The following is a 13094-nucleotide window of genomic DNA, read 5'->3' as shown; positions in this document are numbered from 1 at the left end:
GCCAGCTGAATGGCAGGAGGCTTATGGGTTTGTTTGCCAGGCTTCTCTGGGTGTATAAACCAGTTGCTGCAGCTCTAAAACTGATATGACTGGTGCAGTAGTGATTTTCTGCACTGAAGGTGGATGCTGACAGGAGTTATGTACTGCAGATATTTTAGTGAACTCTGAAAAGACTGTGCTGTAATATAACACTCCCAGATATAGAATTCTGTGGTTCTGATTTCTTCTAGCGTGTGATTTCCTCTCCATCATTATCTTCTGTAGAATTATAGTTGTGGGAAACCAGTCTGTATGACAGTGCTTTACCTTGTAAAGGTAAATTGTTTTTCCTTGTTTAATTTAATAGATTTTGGCTCCAGAGCATACCTCAGTTTCCTGCATTTATTTATGTGTTGGGGAAGTGCATGTGGGGCACAGAAAATGCATGTGCCCTGTGCCAGTGAAGGTTAGGACTGAACTTAAAATCTCTTGTGCCAGGCAGCAACTACTTGGACAGCTGCCTAGCTGGGTTTCTTTTGTTTCTAAATGCTCTATGTAATTTCTAATACTGCCAAGGGGAAGCACATGGGTTTTATGTATTGGTCACTAACTATTCCGTAAGGGAGTTAAAAATACCGCACTGGAGTATTAATAGCTTTTCTCTGAAAATAGTAAATGCTTCCTGTAATTGAAGAGTAAGCCTCTTGCTGTCATTCTAGTATAAACATGTCATGACAAATCCTCACTTAAAAACATTTTTTGCTCTTGTTCAGTGTTTGTCAGGTTCAACTCCAGCCATGGCTTCCCCGTGGAGGTTGGTTCAGATTCCAGCATCCTCCAGCTGAAGGAGGCAGTTGCCCAGCGACAGGGAGTTCCAGCTGACCAGCTGCGGGTGATTTTTGCAGGGAGGGAGCTCAGCAATGACTTGACACTGCAGGTAAGAATTGTTGGTAGCTTCTTGCCTGGACTGCTGCCAGCTACACTGCCTCTGCCTCTAATGCTGCCAATCTGATGTTCATGCCTGAGATCTAATAAAATAAATAGTGCCTGGGGATTCCTTGAACTTTACTCCACACTGCTTCATTAATTCTGACCTTCTTAATTATGCATTAAAACAGCAAGCAGGAAGGGTAGGGAAAGAGAGAGAATACGAGAGAGAGAGCACGAGAGAGCTGTGCCTAGTGAATAAATGTTTACTGACTACAGAAGCAAGCCATGCACAATTTCTGTATCTGTTCAATTTCTATCTTACTTATTCCATTTGAATCTTAATGAAGAAGGATGTGAATAAATTGCTCTAAATCAGGCTGCACAGTCATCACATTTTATAGAATTTGTAACCCAATTGTGACCCCTGGAGGATAGCTACACGGCTGCTGCTGTGCCGTGTGCTGTTGTGCCTGCACAGGTGTGTGATGCTGGAGGGGTGGTTCCAGATCAGAAAGCCCACAGAAGTGTTCTCCAAACCACTGAACTCATAAATGTGTGAAGCTAAAAGCAGAGAAAGGAGCACAGAAGAGAGCTGTAAGTAGGTATCTGAATTTCAGCTCCGGAAGGTTAGCGAACCATTCTCTTCAATAAATGCGGAGGGCTGTTCATCTGTAGTGAGCAGTAAGAAGCACTGAAAGATAGGTTCAAGTTGCTCTTTGCTGCTGCTACCAGGGCAGCTGCAGTTGCTGTATTAATAGTTTTGTTTACCCTATGTGTGCATTTGGCAGTTTATTCCAATTGCCAGGGTTTAGCACAAGATCACACATTTAAGACAATTGGAAAACTTTGGGAAACCTAACTGGCCTTTCAGCATAGTGCAAATACTGATTTAATGAAATTGCCATCCTTCTCAGTGGTATCAAAGAGCTGCAGATACAACCTGTAGTAGTGCAGGTGATTGCATATAAGATCCCTCACATGTAGAACTATTCAGATTAATTTGTACTCATATTTCAGACATATTGTTGTACTCAGAATGGCTGCTAAGTCTGAGTACAGAAAGTCACTACGGTATTGATGACCTATCACTGTTTCTCCTTGGGTATGGTATTTGTTGCTTTGCAAAGGGCTTTAAGGAATTTTAACACACAAAAGAAGGTGTAGAAGTGTGAATTGCTGTCAGTCTCCAGCGCATCAGCTGTGAATAGTGTTGATGCATACCTGCAGTGTGCTCCACATACATGTGAATACATATATATAAAAGTGTAAGAATAAAAAAAAAATCATGTGAATTTTAGAAGCTGTCAGTTGCCAGTTGCTAGATTGGAGTGTCTGTGTTCTGTCAGAAGTTTCTGAACCACTCTGCTTTTCCTGGCAAGCTGTAGGTGTTGGTATTACTGCCATTTTGTGACAGCATGAAACACAGATTTTCAGCCCAGTTTGACACTTGCAACCAAGTTTGTTGTTGGCTCCAGCATACAGTCTGTTGCCAGGGTAAATTAAAAATTGTGTTCTGGGTATATAGACCTGATGATGCAATTTCCTTGTTTTGTCATAATTATCATGTCTAGTCAAGACTTTCTATTATTTAGTGAACTGGATCTAGATTAATTGCTTACACTCTTGGTTTCTAACTCAGGAAATTCAAAAGCTGTTTCAGATGGTCCAATTCATACTTCTGTATTTAGGTGTTTTAAATATTGCATTGATTGATATCATCAGCATCACTTTTATTCTAGATATTTTAATGCATTCTACTTTGCTGCTGTGTTTCCTTTTTTTTTTTTTTTAATTGTGTATATTTATTTATCTTGGAAATTTGTCAACACAAGAAGAAGAGTTGAGTATTTGAGGTGTTTGGGTTCCTGTGGTAAGCTGTCTGGGTTTTTTGCAGAAGCTAACAACTTGTATGTTAATTAAATACTAACTGCTGGCATTTATGTTGCATCTGTAGTTTCCAAATTAACATCAAATATAAGCAAATTAACTAACTCTTGTTCTCTAGATCTGTGGATTTGGATGCAAAATAAGAAAAATTCTTCTCAGCTGATGTTTTAAATTATTTCATTTTACAATAGCATAGAATTTATGGTAAAATAATTTTATCCTTCTGTTTTTCATAAATTACTTTTGAACTTATTTGCCCAAGGTATTGTGGAAGAATCTTGAGGTCAACAAAAAGACCTGATGGTATTGCAGATAATAAGATTATAGAGGACATAAGAAAAGCTGCAGCAATTGCAGGAGTATGGAGCAGGTATATAGGAAATACTCCAGGACAACAAACTTTACTGGTTACATAGTTCATAGTACAACTAGATTTGGCTTGACAGCTACCTTAGAATCTCAGGCAGCTGATGCAAAACATAACTGAGAATGTGAAAGCTGTTTTTGTTTTCCTGTTTGGAGAGAAGGAAAAATCATTCCTGGTAGCTGAGACTTGTAAAAAATAAATGAAGGTGAAATGGACAGATGTTAAAGAGAAATTATTATTAGAAAGAAAGTGCCAAGTTGAGATCTTAAGAATTTAATATCAACAACAGTAAAAAATTTGTAGGAGGGATAGAAGTGAAATATGTGTGGAGACATTTAATCTGGTACCACATATATGTGTTTTTCCCTTGAAAAAAGTAAAGAAGATTAGACACTGATTTTACTGTACACCAGGCGGATTAGTATCTGAGCTGGTGACTAAGGGACAAGTAGTGAAATTGGAGCCGTGGTAAGCAAAGATTGGTAATGACTGGATGAAAAATGAGACCTGCAAATTTGTATCTCATAAGAAGGAATTCGAGCAATAAGCTGATTCCTAAAAGCCTAGCAAACAGTGTCACTTAAGTGTGCTAAACATTCCAAAGAATGATGAAGAGCTCCCTGCTGATTACAGTTCACTTTGGCATGAGTAGAAGTAATTAATTAATATAGATGCAAAAATAGATTGTCATGAGTGTGGAAGAATAGTGGAAAGATCTTCCTGTAGCAATCCTAGGATGGAAAGAAGAACAGAACCATAGCAGAGTCACCAACAGAATAAAAAGGAGGTAGCAGCATATCAGGGATCTTGAAGTGTTCTAACAGGAGGGACTACTTATAGTATTGTCATTGCCTCAGAGAATGGCAAAATGAGTTAACAAAGCTTCTGGTAGTAAAGTCTGTAGAATCTATTGATAAACAATTTTGCTCAATGTAAGCAATTTAAAAGTTACTACTGACAATAGCAGTAGTGTTATATTAGTACACACTTCCTCTTTCTTGGAGAACTCCGAGTGCCCTTGTGTGATGGAGTTCTTTGCAGTTTGCAGGAGAGATTCCATTCCTTGCAGACCTTATAGTGTAAATGAATAAAGCAGACAAATGATGTGATGGGAATCAGTAGCTTAGCTTGTCCTCAGTCAGTAGCAAAACAGGGATAGAATTAAGTCTTTTTTCCCAATTCTGTACCATTTATTTTTGGCAGTGTTTCCTCTGTAAAGTAGAGCTGGAAGATACTGTTTTTTGAAACAGAAAAAGACTAAGCATGTGTTAAGTAGCAGGACTTGTTAGCTTTGTGCTAGAGCTGTGCTCCCCTGAGACAGCTTCTGAGTCAGTGTTAGCTTGCATTTGACTGCAGCATAGGCTTGAGGCTTGGAGCATAGGTTTCACATTAATTTGGCTTTGACTGCATCCATCCATATAGGTGCTTGCCTAAAATAATTTATACAATAATTCAAAAAACAACAAAGCACGACTAGAAGTTATTGTTAAATACTGCTCATAAACATAACTGAAAATGAGTAAAAAGGAATAGCATAACTGCAGTAGCAACATAAATTATCATCTTTGCAGAGGAGGGAAAAAAGAAGTGATGTGGAGAAATGGTGCTCTCTTTTAGCAGGAACAGGTACTTGAAAAATGGAATATTGCATTTCATTGAAGAAGGACCTTGTGTACATAAATGTATGGCAACCTTCTTGATCTCTAAGCACAACCAGTACAACAGAGCTTACAGCAGTTCTTATAGTGCCTTGTTTCATTTTAATGAGGGTTCAAAGAAGAAACCAGGTGACACTGTGAAATGTGTCCCTAACCAGAAAAAAACCTCCATGTGTAATTATAAAGTACTGAATGCTATGATTAGATTGGGTCTTTTGACGTAGTTACTGCCTTGTGTTACAGTTTTATATATAGGATACCAAATCACTCACAGAAACAACTTTGATACTCAGCAGTTCTGTGGGTTACAGAATACTGTTGAGCCAACATTTGCATACTTAAATGCTGTTTGTAGAGAATTGCCCATAGACAAACTGACTAAATCAATCATCATATGTGAAATTCAAAGAGAAAAAATAATTTTATGTGTGTGCATGCTTATATCAGTATTTTTAGTCAATATTTGATTGATCTGTGGGTCTTCTTTTTTCTTGTAAAGCTGGAAGACATGTGTGTTGTACTTCTTCAAAACAAGAAAAGCAAGCTGAGTTATACTAAGGTATATTATAGTAACAAGGAAATCTAGAGATGCTACGTGTGTGTTGCCAGGTAATGTGGATTTTGCTAAAAGAGACAATGGCAGTACAGTTTGCTCTTGGTTCTTTTGACAGCTGCAGACTAACTGTGACAACAGAGATGTGTTGAATAAATGTTTCCAAGACTTGTGTTGGGCCTGATGGTACTACACACTCACAATGCATGTGGAAAGTACCACAGAGCCATGTTTGCTGTGATATTAAGTCAGGGCTAGCTTGGGTCTCCAGATTTCCGTATTGTTGCTTTGTGAAGTATTTTCTGTATTTCCACATTCCAAAGAGTGTTGAAAAGCTCCCTGCTGATTACAGTTCACTTTGGAATGAGTAACAGTAATTAATTAATATAAAACCAAAAATAAGAATTCTTTCAGAAGGTTGTTGTCAGTATGGAATAGTGGAAAGATCTTCCTGTAAAATTGTGTGCAATTAAGAAAGGGGTACATTGCTCATCAATTGTTCTGCCAGATCAAGACCTAATTGCATTTATAGATGAGACCTTCCATCTCGGAAATGTATTTCCATTCTGCTTTTAAATGCACTTGTGTTCCAGTCTTGTTATGCTAAGTTTTTCATCGATTTAGAAGACTATGAAAAATATTTAACTGTATCTAAATGAGGAGTAAATTCTCTTCAAGTATTTTGAAATTTTCAAAAAGTATATGAGCCATTTATGTTGAGGGCTACAGATTCTAATGTGGCCTTGAAATTTTCTGGGTCCTTCTTGATTCTTCTGGCATTTCTTAATGTGTTTTTGTTGGCCTGCTGATGATTGATTAAACTGAGGCAGGGTTTTCGGGTTTTCTTTACAAACTTTCTTTAGTGTGCACGCAGTACAAATGTGGTCTTAATTCCTAGATGTATCTAGGTTTTGGTACCTAGATGAATTCTGTGTTGTCTGCTGAGTCTGGTTCAAGGGTTCCTGGAATAGGGAGGCTGGTATCAGTGTTCTTATAGGAGACTTACTGACTCATAATATTTCTGTATGTCCTATGTTGCTCTTTTAGATTAATTTCCAAATTTCTAAATTTGAGTTTATTTTGTTTTCCCCTTTGCATACAGTTTAAGTAAGTTGTGAATCTATTGAATTAATTTTTATTCCATGGATGGTTGTTATTACTTTCTTTGTGTGCAAACACGTTCAGGCAACAGATGACGTTTACTTAAAATTCATTTCTCTTAGGCTGTTAAAATTCCCTGTATTGAGGCCATTAAGTGAATTTTGTGAAATATATTTTTGAAAGAGCTGTTGCTTTGTGTGGGTCTGATAGAGAAACTCCCATACTGCTTGCATGAAATACATTATGCAGATAAGAAACTCCTCTGGCAAAACACTCTAGTTCTTTTCAGGACATATATCGCATTTCAGAACAAAATTATCTTGAAAATTGCCACAATATTAAATGTGTCTTTTGTTTTCCACCTACATACTTGCATTAGGCAGACGCTTGTTGAGTCTTTTCCCCTTGTCATGAGTATAACTCAATTCATATGTTTGCAATGCTGTCCATTTTATCATTTGGATCCATCTTTAGGTTGCAGAAGAGAAAATGTGTAAGCAAAAACTTTAAAAAGCAGTAGTTGTTAAAGTGGTGGCAGTGAGTAATAACTTTTATGAGTCTCTAAATCATGACAGTAAAAGAAAGGTCAGCCCAGATCTTTCATTCATCACCTTTCTAAATTGCTTTGGTGAAAAAAAATTTAGCATGCAGAACATCATTACCAAAAAACTGTAGTTGAATAAGCAGAAGGTAAAGGATGGTAGGGATATTTTCTACCTTATTCCTTCCTTTCTCTCAAAGGAAAAACATGATATTCATTGTTCTACTAGACTACATTTAAAAGGAAGTATTGATAGAGACTATGTACTTTATAATTCAGAAATGAAATAGAACAATAATTTGCTAATATTTGTATTGTCTCAAAAAAGAAGCAAAAATCAGGATTTGATTAATGCTTTACATAGTGAAATTACTGGATTAAGAAATGGGAAATTGTGGCAGAGTATCTCTGAATTCTTTTTTAACATTGAAAATGTTGTCTCAGGAAAATAAAATTGTAAAGGAGGAATGGAAGGTGTTGAAATTTTTTTAAAATAGCATACCAAATATACCTCCTCAATGAACAGGTAGGATGTAGTTCCTTACCATTATTTCTTTACTTTTGTTTTAATTCTACTTGTCTAAATCTTTACAGCTCTAATTCTCTGAAATGTCATCTGCAATAAGTTTATATTTGTAATTATCAAGGTCACTCAACTATTTAATAAACCATTCTGGGTTTCCCTATTATCTTTTTATTTTTAAAGCTTTTCCACTAATTCTAGTTGAAAATGTTGGAGGGATGGAGGGAAACTTGAATGCTTCATATCTGGTTACAGTTTTCATCACAGATGAACCTCTGTACTCTAGGGGATGCAGAATTATTATTATGCTTTTATGTGTGATGGGATAAAAAATAAAAAAAACCAAACCAGAGTTGCATTATGACAGCAAAGGCCCCATGAAGGTAAATAAAATTGGTCATCCTAAGGAAAATAACACTGGTACAGGCTCAAAGAGAAAGAAAACAATTATTTTAGGACTTATTGCAGCAAAAGTATGTAATTCCTTATGTGTCCTTAGAGCAACACTCAATGCATTTACAATTCCTAGAAGCTTTCTTATGCGCTCTAAAATCCTGTTGAAGAAATGAAAGTAAAGTATTTTTAAAAAAAAATCTGTAATAAGGAATACAGTAGAACAATACAATTTTGTCTCCTCATTTAGGCTAAATAAAGAAGCAAAAGCACCTGTTCCTCAAATGAATAATTTTCTTCATATACACACCAGGCTGTTATTTCATTTTTTTTCAGATAAAACATTGACTTCTTTGATTTAGTCAAAATTACACCACTGATTTTCTGTGAGCCAATTTTCTCCCTCTTATTTTCTCTCCTATAATTTTCCCTCTCACTTATTCTCTCCCTCTTCTTCTCCCTCCCTTTTTCTCTTACAAACACACAAAATCCTTATTGTCCTGGGGAAGCTTCTCAGCCAGTGTGAAATGATAGACCTTCCATCCATAGAGGTTATGGGTGTGATTCCCATTCCTGTGGAGTCCAGTTTTCAGTGCTGTTCCTGAATGAATTGATGAGTGTTTTCTTCATTTGTATTGCTTTTCTTATTATTAGTTTCCAACAGTTCAAGCCACTTTTCCTGCTTCCATTTCTGCTTTTCCCAGTCAATTTCAGGACTTTAAAATCCTGTTCCCACCCAGCATCTGTTGCCCATTAAACCAGCTTAGGGAAATTTGTCCTTTCTTACACAGCCTAAGAAATAATGGGGAGAAAATGACAAAACAAAATTGCTTTTCAGATCTACTCTATCTGACAATGAGTGGAAATTTCCTTCTACCCATGGTTTCTGTCATTTATTGGGTGATATGCTTCTGTGTCATCTGGTGACCTCCGTGTTTCCTGATCTCCTTGTATGAAACCAAGGTATCTATGTGTGCTAAAAGGTCATCACCTTATTTTAGGTAATTTTGAAAAGGTGCATAAATGTTAGTAGATTTTGACGGATGAGATTGTACTTCTCACGAAGAGATGTAAAAAACCCCCAATCTTCTAGTTTTATGGTAGAATTAATACCAAAAAAGAGATACCAATAATGAAACATCTTTAAACTGCAAAAACATTCCTAATACAGTTTTTCCCTATTAACTATTTGACATAAAACAGTACGATGGAAGCATATAAAAGTTTTATTGTCATATATTTGGTATGCGTTATATACCAGAGCTCTGACTTCATGATTTGTTTCTTATGCAGCTCATCCCAAATTATCCTATAAAATATTTTTACTGTGCTACCTTGCCATCTTTAACATAGCAATCTATTCATTTGTATCTTTCATGGTATGCAGCAAATTGTGTGTACAAAACAAATAAATGTATGCAAGTATATTTAAGGAAAGATAATAGTAGCTGCTCACCTCTTTAACCAATATCACATAACCTTTATTCCTGCCTTATTTTCATTACCCTAGGTGGTAATTTTAGATCTTTGTTTACTATCTGTCTTGCAGCAGTGTGTTTAGTACTACAGTTTAAGCACTTCTAATTTAAAGTGTCAGAGCTTTAGGAAAGGAAGAAACAATCCAATTTTAAAGCATCTTAATGTTTCTGCTGTCAGAATCTTATAGCAAAAATGTCTCAAAGACCATAAATGGCAATAAATAAGTTAAAGTGACCAATTGAATATATATATCATTCAAAACATCATTCTTTATGAAAGTGTCCCTTCTTCTTTATAAATTGTGAAAGCTGCAGTGCCTTTCTTCTGAATGTTCTGAGATGTTTAGCTTTATAATACAAGTGTAACTTTTGTTTTTGGTCACTAAGTAGTAGTGGAAACTTCTGTTAGTTTTCTAAAAATAATTTTATCTTTTTTTTTATGCTATGAAAAATAAGGGAAGTGAGCAAGTGGTGCAACAACACAGCACAGTAGTGGTAACAAAGGGAAGAAAGGATACATGAACAAATATATGCCATGCTTAGTATCAGAGGTCTAGAAGAATTGTGGGGATTTTAGATAAAAATGTTTCAGGTAGACCTGCACAGTTCAACCAAGATTATGCTTATTTATATGATATTTACTAAATGTGGTGGTGATTAGATGAGCAGCCAAAGAAAAAAATATTATTTGGCAGGGCTCACGAAGTACCTGGGTACTTTGTCCTACCAGGCAGGAAAGCAAGAGGTAAGATAAAGGGTGAGATACACTACAGATGACTGCAAAAGCATGGAAACTCAAGGAACTGAATTGCAAAAATATATAAATTGACAGCAACCACTGGCCCATTATCTAAAGCAAAACAAACAAAACCAAACAGTAAATTTTCAATGTGTTAATACACTTTGCACTGTGGCAGTTTGTGCAGGATATGAAGAAATGTGTTTTAAGGTCTGACACCTAAAATCGTAGAGATGAACACGTTATCACTTTTAAAAGAGGTGTGATTGTATTACAGCAATCAACCTGTGGTAGACCCACTTAATGGGTCATCAGAATCATGTGATTTTTTTTAAGCCTATCTTAAATAAGATTAAATACTTTTACCTTGCAAAATCATAATTTTTTTAAAAAAATCAAAAAGACTAGAAGTTTATTCAGTACCTTTTTAAAGAGATTAAAATAAAAATCCAAATTGAAGAGCAGTAAGCCATGCAGGTCTATTGTCTGGGAAACCAGTTTTGAAAATACTCCAGCTCATTTACCTGACTTGAGCTATGCAGTGAATGCATTACCTACAACAATAAGTTGAAACAAAATATTAAACTTGCTCAGCATACTTAATATTTATTACCATTTTTATTGAAGGCAGATGCTGGGAATTGTTATCCTATAATCCATCAAGGCAACTGAGGAATTATGTAGGGCCAAAGTGCCTGCATTTCTAAGTACGTTATAGGAAACAAGATTTGGGGAGGTTGAACTAGTAGCCATTGATTATTTTTAATATTTTCAACACAAATGTTGGCCATATAAGCACTGTTCAGCCAAGTAAGCATTTAGCCTTATTATGAATTAGAGCTACGAGTTCTAATTTCAGAAGAGTGGAGAAACTGGATGCAGTAGCACATAACAGTGTTAGTACCCACACTATATACTTGCAATGATTTGTGCACTTGCTTTTCAGAGGACCATTCTGTAAATGCCATCCTTTATCACTGCAGAGGTAATAAAAACAGCATCCCCAGAAGTGTTCATTTCTGATGGAATTCATTGCTGATCTCATCTATTTAAGTGAATGCAAATGAAAGCTCTCTCTCCCCTGTTTCTCTGAAGGATTGATGCCTTTCTGACTCATGAGCAATGCTCAGTGTCAGTCTCCAGAAACAAATGGAGGAAGATTGACACAGAATGTGTTCATGCCTCAAGTAGCCACAGGATTTAATCTGCTTGCATCTCTGGGTGTATATGTGTCAGTCATAAAGCAATCTTTGAATTACTTATCTCCTGACATAATTCAAATCTCTCAGAAATGTTATTTTCCTATTAAAAAGAAGGATTGGCTTTGTAAGGCCCCAGTGAGCTATAGTAAATACTGAAAAAAATGCTATCAATAAATAAATGAAATATAGAACCAGAAAGAGACTTCATTTTGTTCACATTTATGGAAACTTCCATATGTTCTGTTGTTTCACTGCATTAGAGACATGCTACTTCCATTGTAATGTAATTTAGTGTGATGTATTGTGTATTTATACTTAAAACTAAAAATTGAATTTTTCTAGACACAAAGAACAGGAACAGCCTTGCAGGATATACACCAGCTCACTAGCTAGGCCACTACCTGCTGTTTTCAAGTTGTGCTGTACTGGAGGCTGTTGGTCAACACCAGGGATTTTAATGCCGCTTACGTAAGAGAAGTTGCATTAGAGTCCGAAAAAAGAGAGTATTTGAGAAGGAAGTCACCTTCCTAAAGTGAAAGAAGGATGAGGTTTGCTTTGGAGGCTTGTTTTGCCATTGCCCACTTTGAAATCTCTTTGTGGTAGGTTTGTTTGGTCCCTTTTGAAATTGTCAGCATGCCAATGCCTTTTTAAAAGATGCATCTTGGGGACAGCATGAGAGGTCCTGTTGCTGGAGAATTGTATGTCATGTCCTGACTTTGTTTCTCTGCAGGAAGGAGGCTGAAATATGCTTTTTAACGCCCTTATAACTCAGTAATCCTCATAGTTCTGTAACTTTTTGTTGTTTTATGCTTCCATTTTATTGTGGAAATGTTATTTAAAGACAACATGACTTATTTGGCTATGTTAGGCTGGAAGCTTCCTGCAAGAGTCACATAAAACTTGTGACATTCATTCATATTTCTGATAGAAATGTTTCCATACTAATTATTTTTGACCATTTTTCATTATATTAGTAATTTATATCCATGTGATTTGATTTTATTGGAATGCATTAATTAATTTGCAGTCACTCATTCTGGAGTGTGGACTACTGATTTTGAGCTGAAAGAGGTGCTACAACCTGCTGCTGTGAGTCCAAGTGTGTTACAGTGTGAGCTGCCAATATTGCTGCTTTCGAATTTAAGTCTAGTCTTCTGCAGACAATGTGAGAGGTCCTTTTCAGTTATTTTTGGGTAATCAGGGTACACTGACTGTGTAAGAAGTACTCTTTCTGCACACCCTGCTTTATTCACTTCTTGTTCAAACTTTTTGTTTGTTGTGTTTGTTGTTTTCAACTGAGTTTGCTGTAGTCAAGATTTTCTCCCATGCAGAGTTCAGGTTGATGATCTAAGGTCACACAGACCAGCTTTTTGCACACTTCCTATCCTGGGGCTGAAAATGTACGAGTCAAACTTGCAATCTTTTTTATCAAACTTCCATTTAAACTTCTGGGCTTTGATGTTTTCGTTACTTCTATGCTTTACATCTTCTTCAATTTATTCGCTTTTATGTAAGAAAGGTCAAATGCTGCACATAAAGGAATGCTCGCATTTTGAACTGAGTGCAGAAGAGCTGTGCTGCTACATTCTTCCCTCCTGCCTAGAGCAGTCTTCCTTTCAGTTCACTGGGAAGATGTGCATTTTGTTATGCAATATGTGGCTGGTTAATGCGTAAAGCTTGCTCCCAGTTAATTTTCAGCTGTTGGTTTGGTAACAACAGAACTGGAAAGCAAAGGCATATGTT

General features: G+C 36.3%; 1 protein-coding gene across 2 annotated transcripts in view; it reads left to right on the top strand.

Moving 5' to 3' along the window:
* Positions 1 to 13094, top strand: part of PRKN (parkin RBR E3 ubiquitin protein ligase) — a 675810-nt gene that overhangs the window by 122196 nt on the left and 540520 nt on the right. For both annotated transcript variants that reach the window (XM_064414870.1, XM_064414871.1), the window contains exon 2: positions 753 to 916. In XM_064414870.1, the coding sequence (XP_064270940.1) occupies positions 753 to 916 (164 nt within the window). The remainder of the gene's footprint in view (positions 1 to 752; positions 917 to 13094) is intronic.

Source organism: Passer domesticus, chromosome 3, assembly GCF_036417665.1.
Source record: "Passer domesticus isolate bPasDom1 chromosome 3, bPasDom1.hap1, whole genome shotgun sequence".
Lineage (NCBI taxonomy): Eukaryota > Metazoa > Chordata > Aves > Passeriformes > Passeridae > Passer > Passer domesticus.
The sequence above is the reverse complement of the archived record's forward strand: the minus strand, read 5'-3'. Positions and strand labels throughout refer to the sequence as shown.